The sequence below is a fragment of the Mytilus galloprovincialis genome, chromosome 13 (genome assembly GCF_965363235.1).
Source record: "Mytilus galloprovincialis chromosome 13, xbMytGall1.hap1.1, whole genome shotgun sequence".
NCBI classification, from domain to species: domain Eukaryota; kingdom Metazoa; phylum Mollusca; class Bivalvia; order Mytilida; family Mytilidae; genus Mytilus; species Mytilus galloprovincialis.
Genome location: NC_134850.1, coordinates 48,387,424 through 48,409,429, shown reverse-complemented (window position 1 = coordinate 48,409,429; position 22,006 = coordinate 48,387,424). Strand labels below are relative to the sequence as shown.

Here is a 22,006-nt window from a genome sequence, read left to right as displayed (position 1 = left end):
GAAAATTTTGTTAACCAAGAAAGTTTACAGCAATGCTAAAACTAGTTTTGTCATGCATCTGTATAGTTTTTGCATAACTATTTCGACTTTATAAGATGTTGATTGCTCATGTGCTTATGCAAATTCAGGAAACCCTTCACTGGTTGTATTTATAATAATCTTATAATTTGTTCCCCGGTTTGAGATTATGCTGAGATGGCAGATCTTTACAAGTCCTTGGTAAGATATTATCACAAAGAGTATTTTAAGATATATGTTGTAAATTGAAGTCAAGGCCTGTTATCACCATTCGTCATTGGCTAGCACATTCATTCCTCACATTTGCAAGATTTTTCAAAGTTGATTTAATAGGTATAGAACCACTAATTCAGGCCCAGTCAGAAAGAACAGACAAGAAAGTAGTACATATTTTAAACGAATTAGTTCCTACGCATAGCTGTATCTTTGTCAATAGTGCGTATATTTGGTTAGTTCACAGAACTGTTGTTGAAAGATTTGTTTGAATAATAAAGAAGTATATGAAATTTTGAAAGAAGGGCACATTTGACCTGTTGTTCAGATCAGAAGTTCCTGTTTTTGTACTTTATCAAACTTCCGGAAACCAGTACACTCTAATATGCAATTAAAGATATATGCTGATTTTTTTCAGCACAAGTCAGCATAAGGTATAGTTTTGACAGGAAATAACTGCCACTTTATTTGAACTTGAGATAAAGTAGCCATTAAAGCTTGAAATTGCAGAATTTAACATAGAAAGCAATGGGTCTATGAATTACTGCTTTTATACCAATAACTCAACCCAATGATTTTTTTTTTTTAATTTCACCACTGAAGCTGAAAACAAGTCTTCTACAATCAACAGTAAAATGGTATTTTTCACAGATTCCTGTGCCTGATAAAAACTTTAATTATCATATAAAACTGTTAAATGTCGTCATATTTTTGTTCAATCCTTCAAATCAGAAATATCTCGACTTATATTTCCTTTTGTCTTCATGGATAGTTTTCTCACTGGCAAACATACCACATCTCAATATTTTAAGATAATCATAAAGAAAATTTAGATACATTATGATAAATAAAGTCCTGGCCTGTTTTCATCTTTGTGATGGATATTTTATATTTATGCTAAATTCAGCAGTGATTTTGGGAAAACAAAATTTGTGTCCAGTACAGGAATAAAGGATTAAGAACCATGTGCTTGACATATGTTGAAGACACTGAATGTTGACCTTTAGATGACTTTTCTGATTGACTTTGTTTAAAAGGTTGATGGCTGATTAAACTCCACATCTATTTATTTTCATGCTTTATGATATTAAAACCTCCTTTAGAATATAACTTTTTAAGTACTGTAGATTCAGAAATTATTGCTTGCATTTATTATTGCTATTTTGTCATTACAGACTGAAATGCAATTTCAATTTTTACGATTTTGAGAAAAGTCCTGTATAATTCATATAAAATATTTCAAAATGCAAATTTAAATTATTGGTTCACAAGTTTCCCACATTTTTCGCAATAATAAAAACCTCGCAATAGTTTCTGAATTTACAGTATCTAAATATATTTGCAGAGCACCAATTAGTTTTAAATTCTTTCCCTTGCAAACAAGATATGAAAAATGAGGATAAAAGCCAATTAAATAGCTGCACTTGTGATATATTTGTAATTCCCTCTGATTTCATAACATGAGTTCAATGTACATTTACCTTATCATTTCTTGTCCAGTTTATAATTACTTCTGGTGGATTCTTCAGTGATCACTAGACCATCACCTTTGTGGTTGCGAGTACGAACCAAAATCCTAGTGAGGTGTGTTTGATTTCTTCAGTGATAACTAGGCCATCTCCTTTGTGGTTGTGAGTATGAACCAAAATCCTAGTGAGGTGTGTTTGATTTCTTCAGTGATCACTAGGCCATCTCCTTTGTGGTTGAGAGTATGAACCAAAATCCTTGTGAGGTGTGTTTGATTTCTTCAGTGATCACTAGGCCATCACCTTTGTGGTTGTGAGTATGAACCAAAATCCTAGTGAGGTGTTTGAATTCTTCAGTGATCACTAGGCCAACACCTTTGTGGTTGAGAGTATGAACCAAAATCCTAGTAAGGTGTGTTTGATTTCTTGAGTGATCACGAGGCCATCACTTTTGTGGTTGTGAGTATGACCCAAAATCCTAGTGAGGTGTGTTTGATTTCTTCAGTGATCACTAGGCCATCACCTTTGTAGTTGTGAGTATGAACCACAATCCTAGTGAGGTGTGTTTGATTTCAGGGTTAATTGACTATGTTTCTAGTTCTCTCCTGTCAACGTGGTTACCTTTAACAGCAAATGACTAAAATACAATACTAGTATTAAAGTTTGTTCCTTTTTTGTGTCTATGTAATTGAATCATTATATTTGAATCTGGATTATACTCATTGCATGATGAAAATAATAATCTTAAAAGTAAATAATTTGATATAAGAAGATGTGGTATGAGTGCCAATGAGACAACTCTACATCCAAGTCAAAATTTGTAAAAGTAAACCATTACAGCCTTCTACACAGAACCTTGGCTCACACCGAACACCAGGGGCCTCGGTGGCCGAGTGGTCTGAGTAGTTACTACTGTAATCACTAGCCAGTCACACTGAGGTTGTGAGTTCGAACCCTCATGTGGGTGCACTCGACTTCAATCTTAATTGACTAGGATTGTCAATTTTCCTATTGAAGGTAGGTGGTTTTCTCCAGGCACTCTAGGTTCCTCCAGCAATAAAAACTTGCCGCAACAAAAAAGCCTAAATGCAGTGGTTAAAAGGGGCGTTAAAACACCAAAAATCAAATCAAATCACACCGAACACCAAGCTATAATTTCCCAGTTTTATTTTACTGTGATATCGTTGTACAGATTGTGGATGCCAGGAATCCATTATTGTTTTATTTTACAGTGATATCGTTGTACAGATTGTGGATGCAAGGAACACATTATTGTTTTATTTTACAATGATATCGTTGTACAGATTGTGGATGCAAGGAACACATTATTGTTTTATTTTACAGTGATATCGTTGTACAGATTGTGGATGCCAGGAATCCATTATTGTTTTATTTTACAGTGATATCGTTGTACAGATTGAGGATGCTAGGAACACATTATTGTTTTATTTTACAGTGATATCGTTGTACAGATTGTGGATGCCAGGAATCCATTATTGTTTTATTTTACAGTGATATAGTTGTACAGATTGAGGATGCTAGGAACACATTATTGTTTTATTTTATAGTGATATTGTTGTACAGATTGTGGATGCCAGGAATCCATTATTGTTTTATTTACAGTGACATTGTTGTACAAATTGAGGATGCCAGGAATCCATTATTGTTTTATTTACAGTGACATTGTTGTACAGATTGTGGATGCCAGGAATCCATTATTGTTTTATTTTACAGTGATATCGTTGTACAGATTGAGGATGCTAGGAACACATTATTGTTTTATTTTACAGTGATATCGTTGTACAGATTGTGGATGCCAGGAATCCATTATTGTTTTATTTTACAGTGATATCGTTGTACAGATTGAGGATGCTAGGAACACATTATTGTTTTATTTTACAGTGATATCGTTGTACAGATTGTGGATGCCAGGAATCCATTATTGTTTTATTTTACAGTGATATCGTTGTACAGATTGAGGATGCTAGGAACACATTATTGTTTTATTTTACAGTGATATCGTTGTACAGATTGTGGATGCCAGGAATCCATTATTGTTTTATTTTACAGTGATATCGTTGTACAGATTGAGGATGCTAGGAACACATTATTGTTTTATTTTACAGTGATATCGTTGTACAGATTGTGGATGCCAGGAATCCATTATTGTTTTATTGTGAAGATGTTGCAGCATATGTACAGGAAGTGAACCCTGAAAAGGTCAACTTTTTACTGGTTAATAAAGCTGATCTTCTGACACCAGAGCAGAGGTATAAATAACATTTTATTAAATTAGTAGTTTTTACAGAAATTGGAGCAAAGTACAAATGTTCAATAAGATGTGAACTTTTAAAAGTTAATCCCAAATTAAGGTTTATTAAACATAGAAATGTGATCATGCTGGTGTGACATAGTATTCTTAGAAACATATTATGGTGAACTATAAAAGTCTATAATATATTTACTGCAATATATTTTAAAATGCTAAAGTAATAAAGATTTTTTGAAGGAATGTACAGATCTGTAAACTCTGTCAACTCACTCACAAACTGAATAAAATAAGAAAAATATTGTCCTTATTAATTTTTGCTAAAAATTGAATGGAATTTAATTATATATAGCTTTATTAAGTAAAAAATTAGGCGAAAATGATTTTGCCAAAAAAAAAAAAGAATGCATCCACAGAATGGATATTTCTGAAACTAAAAGTGACATGGTGCATATAAAAACTTTTCATTACACCAAACATCACTTAACTTCACATATCAGTAAATTTCAATTTTGAAATACATAATTTTGTTGTTGTTTGCAGTGCAAGATGAAGCAATATTTTACATTTATGATTACAAATAGTTAATTCAATTCTCTAAATGGTGACTAGAAAAGGTTATTGATACTAAAATAACAATTAAAAAACCGGAATATATAACTTGATTCATTATTATTCATGGAGAAGTAATTTTTATGGGAAATGGGACCCTCAAATTTAAGAGTTCAACAAATTAATATTTTCCATAGTGTTGTAAGCAGAATTTTTAAATCTAAGACAAAATATCTTTAAAAGAATACATTTTTTCTGCAATCCATGAAAAATTAGTGCAATGAACCTATGAAATAAATGAAACAACAGTGCATAGCTTCCAAATATGATGGTCAAATTATACCATTCACATATTACAAATTGATGTATCTAGCTGCTTGTTTTTAGATTCATTGTGTCATCATTTGGTCCTTTCGAAGTAACTGAATACCATATTTTGTCATTTATAGTACGCAATTATGCATAGAACACACCTCTTTTAATCCCCTGAAAACCATGGAAAAAATGTCTCTTCAAAAGAAAAAGTTTAAAAAAATTGGTGAATAAAAGATAAAAAAAAAACTTTCTAAAAGTCTAAAAATTGTAAAAACTACATAAAAAATGTTGGTATCCCATGATTAGTCAGTTATTCATAGTATATTGTTAATATAAACCTTTTTTTTTTTTTGAAGTTTTTATACGACCGCAAAATTTGAAAAATTTTTCGTCGTATATTGCTATCACGTTGGCGTCTGCGTCGTCGTCGTCGTCCGGCGTCCGAATACTTTTAGTTTTCGCACTCTAACTTTAGTAAAAGTGAATGGAAATCTATGAAATTTTAACACAAGGTTTATGACCACAAAAGGAAGGTTGGTATTGATTTTGGGAGTTTTGGTCCCAACATTTTAGGAATTAGGGGCCAAAAAGGGCCCAAATAAGCATTTTCTTGGTTTTCGCACTATAACTTTAGTTTAAGTTAATAGAAATCTATGAAATTTTGACACAAGGTTTATGACCACAAAAGAACGGTTGGGATTGATTTTGGGAGTTTAGGTTTCAACAGTTTAGGAATTAGGGGCTGAAAAAGGGCCCAAATAAGCATTATTCTTGGTTTTCGCACAATAACTTTAGTTTAAGTAAATAGAAATCAATGAAATTTAAACACAATGTTAATGACTACAAAAGGAAGGTTGGTATTGATTTTGGGAGTTTAGGTCCCAACAGTTTAGGAATTAGGGGCCAAAAAGGGACCCAAATAAGCATTTTTCTTGGTTTTCGCACCATAACGTTAGTATAAGTAAATAGAAATCTATGAAATTTAAACACAAGGTTTATGACCATAAAAGGAAGGTTGGTATTGATTTTGGGAGTTTTGGTCCCAACAGAATAAGGGGCCCAAAGGGTCCAAAATTAAACTTTGTTTGATTTCATCAAAATTGAATAATTGGGGTTTTTTGATATGTCAAATCTAACTGTCATGACTGTGTATGTAGATTCTTAACTTTTGGTCCCGTTTTCAAATTGGTCTACATTAAGGTCCAAAGGGTCCAAAATTAAACTTAGTTTGATTTTGACAAAAAATGAATCAGTTAGGTTCTTTGATATGCTGAATCTAAAAATGTACTTAGATTCTTGATTATTGGCCCAGTTTTCAAGTTGGTCCAAATCGGGGTCCAAAATTAAACTTTGTTTGATTTCATCAAAAATTGAATAAATGGGGTTCTTTGATATACCAAATCTAACTGTGTATGTAGATTCTTCATTTTTATGCCCCACCTACGATAGTAGAGGGGCATTATGTTTTCTGGTCTGTGCGTCCGTTCGTCCGTTCGTTCGTCCGTTCGTCCGTTCGTCCGTCTGTCCCGCTTCAGGTTAAAGTTTTTGGTCGAGGTAGTTTTTGATGAAGTTGAAGTCCAATCGACTTCAAACTTGGTACACATGTGCCCTATGATATGATCTTTCTAATTTAAATGCCAAATTAGAGTTTTGACCCCAATTTTACGGTTCACTGAACATAGAAAATGATAGTGCAAATTTCAGGTTAAAGTTTTTGGCTTCAGGTTAAAGTTTTTGGTCAAGGTAGTTTTTGATGAAGTTGAAGTCCAATCAACTTGAAACTTAGTATACATGTGCCCTATGATATGATCTTTCTAATTTAAATGCCAAATTAGAGTTTTGACCCCAATTTTACGGTTCACTGAACATAGAAAATGATAGTGCAAATTTCAGGTTAAAGTTTTTGGCTTCAGGTTAAAGTTTTTGGTCAAGGTAGTTTTTGATGAAGTTGAAGTCCAATCAACTTGAAACTTAGTATACATGTGCCCTATGATATGATCTTTCTAATTTAAATGCCGAATTAGAGTTTTGACCCCAATTTTACGGTTCACTGAACATAGAAAATGATAGTGCAAATTTCAGGTTAAAGTTTTTGGCTTCAGGTTAAAGTTTTTGGTCAAGGTAGTTTTTGATGAAGTTGAAGTCCAATCAACTTGAAACTTAGTATACATGTGCCCTATGATATGATCTTTCTAATTTAAATGCCAAATTAGAGTTTTGACCCCAATTTTACGGTTCACTGAACATAGAAAATGATAGTGCAAATTTCAGGTTAAAGTTTTTGGCTTCAGGTTAAAGTTTTTGGTCAAGGTAGTTTTTGATGAAGTTGAAGTCCAATCAACTTGAAACTTAGTATACATGTGCCCTATGATATGATCTTTCTAATTTAAATGCCAAATTAGAGTTTTGACCCCAATTTTACGGTTCACTGAACATAGAAAATGATAGTGCAAATTTCAGGTTAAAGTTTTTGGTCAAGGTAGTTTTTAATGAAGTTGAAGTCCAATCAACTTGAAACTTAGTATACATGTGCCCTATGATATGATCTTTCTAATTTTAATGCCAAATTAGATTTTTACCCTATTTCACGGTCCATGGAACATGGAAAATGATTGAGTGGGGCATCCGTGTACTTTGGACACATTCTTGTTGGTCCTGTTTTCAAATTGGTCTACACTAAAGTCCAAAGGGTCCAAAATTAAACTTAGTCTGATTTCAACAAAAATTGAAATCTTGGGGTTCTTTGATATGCTGAATCCAAAAATGTACTTAGATTTTTTATTATGGGCCCAGTTTTCAAGTTGGTCCAAATCAGGATCTAAAATTATTATATTAAGTGTTGTGCAATAGCAAGTCTTTTCAATTGCACAATATTGTGAAATAGCAAATTTTTTTTTAATTAGAGTTATCTTTCTTTGTCCAGAATAGTAAGCAAGAAATATCTAATTGCAAAATATTGTGCAATAGCAAGATTTTTTTTTAATTGGAGTTATCTTTCTTTGTCCAGAATCAACTTAAATCTTTGTTATATACAATATACAATGTATATTCACTTTTTACTACCAACTGATAAATTATAATAAATAACATTCAGTGATAACAAGCAGTTTTTTTTACATCTTAATATTTTATGATGTATTTAAATGAGTAGTTATTGTTGCAAACTCCATTAGAAATTTTAATTGAGATTAGTTTTGGAATAAGGGAAAGGGGGATGTGATTAAAAAAATTGGGTTCAATTTTTCTCATTTGAAATTTCATAAATAAAAAAGAAAATTTCTTCAAACATTTTTATGCCCCACCTACGATAGTAGAGGGGCATTATGTTTTCTGGTCTGTGCGTCCATCCGTCCGTCCGTCTGTCCGTTCGTTCGTCCGTCCGTTCGTCCGTCCGTCTGTCCCGCTTCAGGTTAAAGTTTTTGGTCAAGGTAGTTTTTGATGAAGTTTAAGTCCAATCGACTTCAAACTTAGTACACATGTCCCCTATGATATGATCTTTCTAATTTTAATGCCAAATTAGAGTTTTTACCCCAATTTTACGGTCCACTGAACATGGAAAATGATAGTGCGAGTGGGGCATTCGTGTACTGAGGACACATTCTTGTTTTGAGAGGATTAATATTCAACAGCATAGTGAATTGCTCTAAGAGAAAACAAAAATTTTAAGTTCATTAGAACACATTCATTCTGTGTCAGAAACCTATGCTGTGTCAACTATTTAATCACAATCCAAATTTAGAGCTGAATCCAGCTTGAATGTTGTGTCCATACTTGCCCCAACCGTTCAGGGTTCAACCTCTGCGGTCGTATAAAGCTACGCCCTGCGGAGCATCTGGTTTAATTTTTATTTTGTAGGCAAATGTGGTGTGATTACTTCAATGAGAGAAATATCAAGTTAGCATTTTGGTCAGCCTTAGCAGAAACAGACAGACAGAAAGAAAAGGTAACAATTAATACAAAAATATCATATAGAATATGAATTATGACTCATAGAATTATTATAACTCAGTTTATCAGTCAGAGCTCAGACATAAATAAGTCTGAATCTGCTTTTGACTCATAGAGGTCTAAATTTTTAAGTTTTAGGATTTGTCTCCCTTTAATGCAAGACAAAATACGACTTTAATGAGTCAGATATTGTTAAGCAAGAATTTATTGACCAGAATCAAAAAGTTGCAAATATTTGCTTCCTACAAGTCAATAAGTTATCAAAATTGGTTAACTTCAAGACCCACGCATATTTATAAAAAGGTCATGCATCTAAATCAAATAATGACAACATTGAAAGACAATGCTTTGTCTTCTAAAGAAAAATATGAATGAGAGTCTAAAAAATCGGAGATAATGTTTATTAACCTTACAAGGCAACCACCTGGAACCACACTTAATGAGGTAAAACATCTGTGTTTAGTGTGGATGTTCAATTAGATAATTAAATATAGATAGCTCAAGTCCTTGTGAACTCTCAGACAGGTTTATGCTGTCATAGGTGGTGTACTTTGGCCACCAAGTAAAATTAAGTTTTTACATCAACATAAGTAGACCTAAACAAGTCTGTCATTTTTCGACTTAGATAAGTCTAAAATTGAAAACACATTTTTATAATAAATACATGTTTTGACTTCTTTAAGTCAAAAAGAAAAATCGACATGTTTATGTCTGAGCTCTAACTGGTTTATCTAACAAGTAAAATTGAGAATGTAAATGGGGAATGCGTCAAAAAATAAAAAACACACCAAGAAGCAGAAAACAACCCAAGCCCCTCAAAGGGTCTTTAACACATCGAAAAGATCCTGTATCCAAAGGACTAGTCTTTGTTTTGAATTTGTGATTGACAGAGGCAAATCAAAAAATGTACAACATTGTTTGAAGTACACAAATTCATCAATGGCTTAACCTTGTCAGAATTTTGATTTGACATATATCCGTTCTTAAAACTAAAAAAAATCAGATAAATTGTATATTTAATAATTATATGTATGAACAATAGCCAAACTTTTAGCCATACAAAGTAGATACCAATATAACTTGTTATTAGATATAAGAAGATGTGGTATGAGTGCCAATGAGACAACTCTCCATCCAAGTCAGAATTTGTAAAAAGAAAATCATTATAGGTCAAAAAAGTATGGTCTTCAAAATGGAACCTTGGCTCACATCCAACAGCAAGCTATAAAGGGGCCAAAAAATGATTAGTGTAAAAGCGTTCAAACATAAAAACCAATGGTATAATCTATATTCCAGAAAGATGAAGATTCATCAGATGATAACAATTCAGATGCAGATGAAAGTGATGAAGACGATGAAAACATGTCAGATGAAAATGACGAAGATGAAGTTGATGAGGATGACAAAGATACAAATCAAGAAAAAGAAATGTCACATGACATGTCATGTGATATACAGGAACGTCTGCAAGGTGCATCTGTAACAGACTCTGATCACAAACTGTCAGGTGACAGCAAAAGTGAGGACATTAAATCTAAAAGTCAGAAATCAGGAACAGACTATAGTGATGATGCATCAGTAGATGATTGTAGTCATAGAAACCAACATGATATTTTGAATGGAGAAGAACTTTTGAAAATGTTAAGAACCCTTCATAGCAGTACTAAAGCTACTCCAGATCAAACCACTGTTGGAATGGTATTATATTTTTTATTAAATAAGAAGATGTGGTATCATTGCCAATGAAACAACTATCCACCCGAGTTCAAATTATTCCAATTATAGGACACTGTATGGCCTTCAATAATGAAAAAAAAAACAATGCACTATGGTCAGTTATAAATTGCCCAGACATAAAAATGTAAAACAATTTAAACAAGAAAACCAACGACCTAACATATAACAGTAAATGAAAAACAAATCTGACAGACATGAACCAATTAAAACTACTGAACTACAGGCTACTATTTTTGGAGAATGTGTCAGGGTTAAACATGTTTGTAAGTGCTTAACCCTCCCCTAACCTAAGACAGGGGTATATCAGCACAACATAAGAACAAACTGTTAAAATTATTTGCAATTGGCTTAACTCAAAAGATTGGTACGAGGCACAAAAACACTAAAATAAGTGTGCTTGCAGTTACTGAAAGCCAGTTCAAAGCCAATTACAACTAAATAATAAATCATATTAACCCAGATTAAAAGATAAAGCATTACACATTTAATAGATTAGATGTAAAGAAATCATAACATTTTGAGAAATGGAGGATTCCGGATCTTGTACAATGCCAAAATCTAGGTAAACTTGATCAACAGGATCTAGGATCATAAATAGCAATATATATTTAGTCATGTTTTGAAACAGAATCTTACCAATAAAAACAATATTGATTTACATTTTTAAACAATTTATGAAAAAAGTTATGACAGGCAAGAACCAATAACACCAACTGTGTATTTATGTAATTTATGTAATGTCTGTAACTCACAAAAAACATAAAATATGTATTTTGATTTGTTTAAGATTGGTTACCCAAATGTTGGTAAGAGTTCTACAATAAATGCTATACTAAAGATGAAGAAAGTACCGGTATCTGCCACGCCTGGTAGAACTAAACACTTCCAGGTAAGCTTTCCATATACATACAATAAATGCTATACTAAAGATGAAGAAAGTACCTGTATCTGCCACGCCTGGTAGAACTAAACACTTCCAGATAAGCTTTCCATATACATACAATAAATGCTTTACTAAAGATGAAGAAAGTACCGGTATCTGCCACGCCTGGTAGAACTAAACATTTCCAGGTAAGCTTTCTGTATACATACAATAAATGCTTTACTAAAGATGAAGAAAGTACCGGTATCTGCCACGCCTGGTAGGACTAAACACTTCCAGGTAAGCTTTCCATATACATACAATAAATGCTATACTAAAGATGAAGAAAGTACCTGTATCTGCCACGCCTGGTAGGACTAAACATTTCCAGATAAGCTTTCCATATACATACAATAAATGCTTTACTAAAGATGAAGAAAGTACCGGTATCTGCCACGCCTGGTAGGACTAAACACTTCCAGGTAAGCTTTCTGTATAAATACAATAAATGCTATACTAAAGATGAAGAAAGTACCAGTATCTGCCACACCTGGTAGGACTAAACACTTCCAGGTAAGCTTTCTATATAAATACAATAAATGCTATACTAAAAATGAAGAAAGTACCTCTATCTGCCACGCCTGGTAGAACTAAACATTTCCAGTTAAGCTTTCCTTATACATACAATAAATGCTTTACTAAAGATGAAGAAAGTACCGTTATCTGCCACGCCTGCTAGAACTAAACATTTCCAGGTAAGCTTTCCTTATACATACAATAAATGCTTTACTAAAGATGAAGAAAGTACCGTTATCTGCCACGCCTGCTAGAACTAAACATTTCCAGTTAAGCTTTCCATATACATACAATAAATGCTTTACTAAAGATGAAGAAAGTACCTGTATCTGCCACACCGGGTAGGACTAAACATTTCCATGTAAGCCTACCATATACATACAATAAATGCTTTACTAAAGATGAAGAAAGTACCGGTATCTGCCACGCCTGGTAGGACTAAACATTTCCAGATAAGCTTTCCATATACATACAATAAATGCTTTACTAAAGATGAAGAAAGTACCTGTATCTGCCATGCCTGGTAGCACTAAACATTTCCAGGTAAGCCTTCTATATAAATACAAGAAATGCTTTACTAAAGATGAAGAAAGTACCGGTATCTGCCACGCCTGGTAGGACTAAACATTTCCATGTAAGCCTACCATATACATACAATAAATGCTTTACTAAAGATGAAGAAAGTACCGGTATCTGCCACGCCTGGTAGGACTAAACATTTCCAGATAAGCTTTCCATATACATACAATAAATGCTATACTAAAGATGAAGAAAGTACCTGTATCTGCCACGCCTGGTAGAACTAAACACTTCCAGGTAAGCTTTCCATATACATACAATAAATGCTATACTAAAGATGAAGAAAGTACCGGTATCTGCCACGCCTGGTAGAACTAAACATTTCCAGGTAAGCTTTCCATATACATACAATAAATGCTATACTAAAGATGAAGAAAGTACCTGTATCTGCCACGCCTGGTAGAACTAAACACTTCCAGGTAAGCTTTCCATATACATACTGTAGAAGCAATTTGTTCTTGACTTCTAATTGTTGTTCTCTCATGTTTATTACACATCCTGTAAACATAGTTTATGGGGCTTTTTTGGGAACCACCCTTTTTGTTCATCTATCTGAGTGTCAATCTATCCATGTGTCTTGTAAGTGCATTTTACCTAAAAAGCTTGACGGATATAGATGACACTTAAAACGGTTGTAGAACACTACCTGAGCAAATGAATCAAGAAATATTATCCCAGTGCTATATATTAAGGGCATATGTTACAGTTACAGGGGAGGTAATGACATTGCTAACGTAAAATGTTATTTTCGCGACGTCAAACTGTGACATATCGGGGAAAAGATGCATTTTTCGACTGATTTTTATCATTCAAACTGATTAAACTTTTAAACAAGTTCATTGACCCTTCTGTTTAAAAATGACATTCGGTTTGATTACGTATGAAGATTATTTGTACAAAATTTCATGAAGAAGTCAATAATTGATTGATTGATTGATTGCCTCATGTCCAGTGGCAAATATTTCATGCATATTCAGGACGAGAACAAGTTCACAATAAATACAATAGGAAGGTCTTGTCATAATAGAGGCCATCTGGGATGATAGTCAGGGAATATTGGACTGCTACTGGAAAATGAGGGTATTTTGGATAGGGACAGAAATTTTGCCTTGCAACAGGTCACCTACGGACCCCTCAAAGAGTTTTTGCAAAGGTTCTTATCGTGCAAAGAGCGTGGCACTCTCTTTACACGAGGCATTGGATTTATTGTCCCCTTCTGACCGGACTTGACTGCGAACTTGATTATATATTTTCAGACACTGTTTGTAGAGAAGGATCTCACATTGAGTTATTGCCCTTGTTTATATATTTTCAGACACTGTAGAAAAGGATCTTACATTGAGTTATTATCCTTGTTTATATATTTTCAGACACTGTTTGTAGAGAAGGATCTCACATTGAGTTATTGCCCTTGTTTATATATTTTCAGACACTGTTTGTAGAGAAGGATCTCACATTGAGTTATTGCCCTTGTTTATATATTTTCAGACACTGTTTGTACAGAAGGATCTTACATTGAGTTATTGCCCTTGTTTATATATTTTCAGACACTGTGGAGAAGGATTTCACATTGAGTTATTGCCCTTGTTTATATATTTTCAGACACTGTTTGTACAGAAGGATCTCACATTGAGTTATTGCCCTTGTTTATATATTTTCAGACACTGTTTGTACAGAAGGATCTTACATTGAGTTATTGCCCTTGTTTATATATTTTCAGACACTGTTTGTAGAGAAGGATCTCACATTGAGTTATTGCCCTTGTATATATATTTTCAGACACTGTTTGTAGAGAAGGATCTGATGTTATGTGATTGTCCTGGTTTGGTTTTCCCCTCATTTGTATCGACTAAAGCAGAGTTAGTTGTCAATGGCATCTTACCTATTGATCAGATGAGAGACCATATACCTCCAGTTTCTCTTGTATCCTTTGCTATAAATTTATACAAAACTGATGTAGCACATTATATAATACTTTTATAATGTTGAGATAATAATTATTTTAATACAACATTGTTTGTAATGTTCACTTTGATTGGATTACATCATCAATTTTTAAGGCATCAATTCACAATTGATGCTATGAAATTATAGGTGCAAGCACAAATGGCGTTTTACAGATTTTAAAAGTAATTTTTAACGTTATTATCAGTCAGTTTCATTCGAGAGGAGATAATAATATTGTATTTTAATCTCAGATGGCATCAATTGGTGATTTGATGGTGGTAAATACCTGTTTACTGGCTCTGTTACAACAAATGGAAGTTTTTAACGACCTTGACTGGCTATACAGCCCTTGCACTGTCGGCTTGGCTCTGTTAACAGGTCGTCAGTAAACTTAATTTGTGACCATCAAATCACAAATTGATGCCATCGGAGCTTAACACACTTCAGTTATCTTCAAAATGATCTTTCTAGCAAGGGCATTGGATTGTTATGAAAAAAAATGCCTACAAAGTTTACAAAAACTGATATGTAATGCCTACCCACTTTAATTTGAGGTCATATCGTGCCATGAAATAATTAATTGATGGGATGAAATGATCATTTTGAATCTAATATGAAAATTTAGATCTTTTAGGAACTGAAACATGTAGATCTCATTAAATTACTGCAGCAATCCCTTAAGTGATGTTATTATAACTGCTTAAATATTTTATGTTTCAATCAACAAAACAACACTGCATACCTGATCCTTAGGTATCCATTATCGATTCTATTGATAAAACAAAATTTACAAGTCCTTAGATCACTGTCCTTTTTAAAAACTTATTATAAGTATGAACAGGAGTTGTTTTCATTGGTCAGTTTTGATTTGCTGTCAGATTACAGTTTATGATATTTTTCTTAACTGATGTAAAGGTCTGTCACTATATTCCAAGAAATATAATGGAAGAGATGTATGGTATTAATCTGCCTCTCCCAGGGGAAGGGGAGGAACCAGGGAGAGATCCTACAGCTTATGAACTACTAAATACATATGGAAGTTAGTATATATGCACCACATTTTTTTTCCTCGGCACCCTTCCTTTAGTTTTTCTATCCAAATTTTATAAAACTCATACTCAATACATACTGAGAACCACATTTGAATTTGGACAGTATGTCATTAACTATTATCCCACTTTTTAACATTTTTTTTAAATTTAAATTTTTTTTGTTTCTGCACTTATAAAGTTTGTCCCATCCAAATTTTATGAAACTCATATAGAACCACAACTTTGTCGCATCCAAATTTTATGAAACTCATATAGAACCACAACTTTGTCTCATCCAAATTTTATGAAACTCTTATAGAACCATAACTTTGTCTCATCCAAACTTTATGAAACTCTTATAGAACCACAACTTTGTCCCATCCAAATTTTATGAAACTCTTATAGAACCACAACTTTGTCCCATCCAAATTTTATGAAACTCTTATAGAACCACAACTTTGTCCCATCCAAATTTTATGAAACTCTTATAGAACCACAACTTTGTCCCATCCAAACTTTATGAAACTCTTATAGAACCACAACTTTGTCTCATCCAAACTTTATGAAACTCATATAGAACCATAACTTCGTCTCATCCAAATTTTATGAAACTCTTATAGAACCACAACTTTGTCCCATCCAAACTTTATGAAACTCATATAGAACCACAACTTTGTCTCATCCAAATTTTATGAAACTCATATAGAACCACAACTTTGTCCCATCCAAATTTTATGAAACTCTTATAGAACCATAACTTTGTCTCATCCAAATTTTATGAAACTCATATAGAACCATAACTTTGTCTCATCCAAATTTTATGAAACTCTTATAGAACCACAACTTTGTCTTATCCAAATTTTATGAAACTCATATAGAACCTCAACTTTGTCTCATCCAAATTTTATGAAACTCATATAGAACCATAACTTTGTCTCATCCAAATTTTATGAAACTCGTAAACACCCACAACATGCATACAAAGTTTGAATTTGGGCAATCAGTTATTAAATGTTATAGTGTTATTTGCCTGTTCAAATTGGAAAATTGCGAAGAATGAGTTTGAGCATATGTGCCCCAAGGTACATTTTTTTATTTTACTTTTGAGGTAAGAAAATCTTATAATTTTAATAAACTTTCAAAAATTTAATCAAACTGCTCAGAACAAGATTATAAAATTACAGAATTAGAGAAATATTTATTGAAAAAGTTAGAAGAGGCTGAAGATACCAAATGAGAATAAAAAGTTGAAATGAGACGGCTAAAAAAAGGAAAAATCAGTAGAATCGTAAACACCAGTTTACAAATCATTACATAAAAATCTATAGAATGAGTACCATGAACACCACCAAAGAATTCGTGGTGATCTTGGGTGTAACTATGTAATTGCAATTTTTCTAACAATACTTTTATGAATTGGTTGCTAAAATATCATACAGTAAATAGAAGTACGGTAAATGTTGACATTTTTTTCTAGTTCATGTTACTTCAAAATTAATGATCATGTAATTTCAGCTATGAGAGGCTTTATGACATCAAATGGATTACCTGACTGTCCAAGAACATCAAGATATATTCTGAAAGATTATGTGAAAGTAAGTATATATTGTATTGATCCTAGGTAATTTGAAACATTTTACGGTTTATTTTCATGTATTTTTTTTTTTATCTTGATAGAAAAATAAGCCATTGAAAAATCCTTCTCAAATATTTTCCACTTTATAGTAGATAAAGTATGAAAGAAAAACGAAAAAAAATAAAAAATACTTAAATTTCTGTATGTACACATGAGTAAACGTTATTTAATATTTTTAATACAGATAGAAATGGTTTTATTTGCAGGGTAAATTGTTGTATTGTAAGAATCCTCCAGGAACTGATCCTGAAAAGTTTCAATGTGCCTGTACAGTTATCCCAGAGGATAAAAAGAAAACAGTATCAGCTATGATATTAGTAAGATATTTACATTCACATTTTAAAGTATATAGCTTCATCTAACCTCATGGATATCAGTTGTGTATGGATATGCCTTCCTCTGCCATGGTCCGGTTAATTTCTGTGTTATCTGTCCTGCAGAGCCTCATATTCTCCTCAAAATTAAAAGCATGCAAATGAAACTACATCTCAAATACCAGTTGTGTGTAATAAGTTCTTACTTTTAGTCATAAATGCAGCTTAGCAAAAACATAACAGTTTTAGTCACTGGATATAAAAGTAAGATATGGCATGACTGTCAATGAGACAACTGTTTTAAGGGGACATAATTCTTTGAGGTTAAAGTGACACCACCAAAATTCAAACTTGATCTGTGTTTTGTGGTGATTAGCAGGACAAGTAATTTTTGCTCCATAGACACATTTAAACCTGTTTGCAAATATGTTTGCCATTACTTAATACCACACAGGTTCCTGGAAAATATAGCATTACAATATAAACATTTGACACATGATTTACATCAGAAGGTTGGAGACAAGTCTTAGGCCATTCAGATAAATACCCAAAAGATTGAATGTCTTTTGTTTGAAAAGATTAGATAAATATTGTAAACAGTCATATGTTGAAAAGTAACCAATAACAGTAGAAAAATCAATAAAAAAAAATTTAAAAAATCGGGAAAATTTTCCCGAAATTTCATTGTACTAATGAACTCAAAATCGGGAAATTATTTTGGATGTCATGTTTCGAATTCCCGCATCTGCGCAGAAATCTACAATGTACTTCCTTTTTCCGGTCTTGTTTGTATGAAACTTTGAGTAAAATATATATTTATCAGTCTAGTATAAAATAGGAAGGAACGCAATACCAATTTCATTTTTGTCGAGCCTGCAACTTTTGTTGCAGAAAGCTCGACATAGGGATAGTGATCCGGCGGCGGCGGCGGCGGCGGTGTTAGCTCACTTCTTAAAAGCTTTATATTTCAGAAGGTGGAAGACCTGGATGCTTCAAACTTTGCATATAGATGCTTCATGTTATGAAGTTTCCGTCAGTCACATGTCCAATGTCCTTGACCTCATTTTCATGGTTCAGTGACCACTTGAAAAAAAAGTTCAAATTTTTTGTAATGTTGAATTCTCTCTTATTTTAAGTAATAGGATAACTATATTTGGTATGTGCGTACCTTGCAAGGTCCTCATGTCTGTCAGACAGTTTTCACTTGACCTCGACCTCATTTCATGGATCAGTGATCAAGGTTAAGTTTTGGTGGTCAAGTCCATATCTCAGATACTATAAGCAATAGGGCTAGTATATTCGGTGTATGGAAGGACTGTAAGGTGTACATGTCCAACTGGCAGGTGTCATCTGACCTTGACCTCATTTTCATGGTTCAGTGGTTATAGTTAAATTTTTGTGTTTTGGTCTGTTTTTCTCATACTATATGCAATAGGTCTACTATATTTGTTGTATGGAATGATGGTAAGGTGTTCATGTCTAGCGGACAGATGTCATCTGACCTTGACCTCATTTTCATGGTTCAGTGGTCAAAGTTAAGTTTTTGAGTTTTGGTCTTTTTATCTAATACTGTATGCCATAGGTCAACTATATTTGGTGTATGGAAATATTTTATGATCTTTATGTCAGTCACGCAGGTTTTATTTGACGGTGACCTCATTTTCACGGTTCATTGCACAGTGTTAAGTTTTTGTGTTTTGGTCTATTTTTCTTAAACTATAAGTAATGGGTCAACTATATATGTTGTATAGAAGCATTGTTAGCTGTACATGTCTGCCTGGCATGGTTCATCTGACCTTGACCTCATTTTCAAGGTTCATTGGTCTTTGTTTAGTTATCTTGGTTAATGTTAAGTTTATGAGACAGTTGTAATAAAACTAAGCTTTATACTTAGGACTATCAACATAATATCAATGATTAGTATAGAAGGCGAGACATTTCAGCGTGTGCACTCTTGTTAATAATTCCTTGATATGAAAAAACATTACCTGATGATAGCATTTCTTTGTTAACATTACATATGACATCATAGTCATAACTTAAATAATGTCACAACTAAAATCCCTTACAACAGAACCATAATACGTTACGGTACTTCCGTTTCTTTTATTTTAACAAATATTTAAGTTACAAAAAAATAATGCATACAGACTTCATCCCCATTTACAGGTAATGCCTGCCTCATATTAAATATGCTTAAATATTCATTTACCATAATTTTTCTTATTTTTAGGCTTCAGCTCCTAAGCAGTCAAGATTAGATAGAGAATTTTTTAAAAAGGTATGTGAACACCAAGTGTTTCCCGTAACATTGATTTTATTGTCAAGCCTGCAACTTTTGTTGCAGAAAGCTTGACATAGGGATAGTTATCCGACAACAGCGCAGCGTTAGCTAACTTCTTAAAAGCTTTATATTTTAGGTGGAAGACCTTGATGCTTCATACTTTGTATATGGATGCTTCATGTTACCAAGTTTCCGTCAGTCACATGTCCAATGTCCTTGACCTCAGTTTTATGGATCAGTGACTGCTTGAAAAAATAGTTAAGATTTCTTGTAATGTTAAATTCTCTCTTATTATAAGTAATAGGATAACTATATTTCATATGTGTGTACCTTGCAAGGTCCTCATGCCCATCAGAAAGTTTTCACTTGACCTCGTCCTCATTTCATGGATCAGTGAACAAAGTTAAGTTTTGGTGGTCAAGTCCATATCTCAGATACTATCAGTGTTCTCCCCAGAAAGTTTGGATAGCATCACATTTGGCGTAAAAAAAATAACTGTATTTTTTCAATGTCAATTGTCGCGTCGTGGCGATGCTCTATTTCCTTTATGTTATATATGTTTATAATTCATAACTGAGAAACCCAACTATTACTTAGTAATGAATGGTTTATTATAGTGCAACCTGGATACATACAAAACTAAATACCTAGTACAAAAAAGAATTGCTTTTTATATTAAAAGTGAAGAGAAATTATCATAAATAGCAATACAATTTCAATTTAAAAACTTTTTTCTTTATCATGTCTATGAAATTCATTGTTTCATGGTACTCAATGAATTAATCCCAGTTGTTTCTAATCTTTACATCAAAATGAAATATATTTTTAACAAAGTTATCTAACAAATAGTCTGCTAATGCGTAGTCGTCTCTATTGGTATATTTTTTTTTGTCTACTATCCATTTGTGCATCTGTAGTCATTATTGTGAAAATGAGGGGTTTTTGACATATCTGGTCCGGTTCCTATCCATAGTTTACACAAAAAAGTGCAATGGCGGCCGAAGAAAAACTAACGAAAATGAGCCCTAAAATAAACAATGTCTGACAAGAGATTGTGAATGAATATGATGTACAATGTATTAAATGGATTAAAAATAAAACTAAAGCCAATTATGATCACTTTCTAAAGATGTATAAAACTTATTTAGCTCAAAATTAAATTTTTGCTCTCGATACTAAGACAAGTAGTACCGAAAGAGAAAGAAAGTATTTTTTGGAAAGTGAACAACCAAACCTCTTTTTTAAAGAGAAAAATCGTTTCAATTCGTAATACAAAACATATATTTTATGATTTTGTGATTGCATTTTTCCATGTCGAAATTGGCAATTGCAGACCATGTGGTATTAGTCATGTCACTAGTGTCAGTTTGGGATCTTCGCATTCAGGTTGAAGTCAAATGCACCTTGTGACAAGGAGGGATTTAACTCACAACCTTAGTGTTGACAGGCTTGTGATTACTACAGATAAAATACTAAGAGCAAGCAAACTAATTGTCAAAAAGTATATCTTGGTTTCATAGCTACATAATTGTTGAAATGTTTGTTTATAATTTCAGAGTCAACATAAAGCCCATTCCATGGGAGTGACAGGAGTTTCAAACTTTGCCCGAGTACAGGGAGTTACACAGATTAGTTCAGACTCAAATATTGCTTCACCTAGCAGTAGTAGTAGCAGTGTACAAACTTTGAATGAAAAACCATGGAAAAAACACAACAACACAAAGAAAAGAGAAAAGTTACGCAGAGTTTACAAGGATCATGATGATGATTAAAATGATTTCTGTGATTACATAAATAAATTTTATGGAAAATACATTTTTTTTTATTATTTATTATTGATGGTGAGTATATAAATAAAAAAAACAGAACAGAATAGTGTATTTGATATTGAGAAGTTGGAATAATTCTTAGGAAGCATTTAACTTTATTTAATGTCTCTGAAAACAGTAAAATTGAGAATGGAAATGGGGAATGTGTCAAAGAGACAACAACCCGACCAAAGAGCAGAAAACAGCCACAGGCCACCAATGGGTCTACTTCTGGACCCTAAACAAAATTGGGCACTAGAACAGTGAAAATGGATGTCACACCAAACTCCAAAACATATAAATGAATTAAAATAAAAAAAAAACCTACTAGACAAACAAAAGTCATAGTCTCCTTACTTGGGACAGACGCCAAAATACAGTGAGATTAAACATGTTTTGTGAGATCTCAACCCTCCCATATACCTCTATAGCCAATGCAAAATAAATAAAC

General features: G+C 32.9%; 1 protein-coding gene across 1 annotated transcript in view; it reads left to right on the top strand.

Moving 5' to 3' along the window:
• LOC143057110 (large subunit GTPase 1 homolog) overlaps window positions 1–21,562 on the top strand; it is a 36,023-nt gene extending 14,461 nt beyond the window's left edge. Inside the window, exons 6-15 of the mRNA XM_076230349.1 lie at window positions 3,824–3,967; window positions 8,689–8,776; window positions 10,078–10,479; window positions 11,306–11,407; window positions 14,315–14,458; window positions 15,398–15,521; window positions 17,029–17,108; window positions 17,356–17,466; window positions 19,697–19,744; window positions 21,304–21,562. Of these exons, the coding sequence (XP_076086464.1) occupies window positions 3,824–3,967; window positions 8,689–8,776; window positions 10,078–10,479; window positions 11,306–11,407; window positions 14,315–14,458; window positions 15,398–15,521; window positions 17,029–17,108; window positions 17,356–17,466; window positions 19,697–19,744; window positions 21,304–21,519 (1,459 nt within the window). The 3' untranslated portion in view covers window positions 21,520–21,562. The remainder of the gene's footprint in view (window positions 1–3,823; window positions 3,968–8,688; window positions 8,777–10,077; window positions 10,480–11,305; window positions 11,408–14,314; window positions 14,459–15,397; window positions 15,522–17,028; window positions 17,109–17,355; window positions 17,467–19,696; window positions 19,745–21,303) is intronic.
• Window positions 21,563–22,006: the final 444 nt, after the last annotated feature.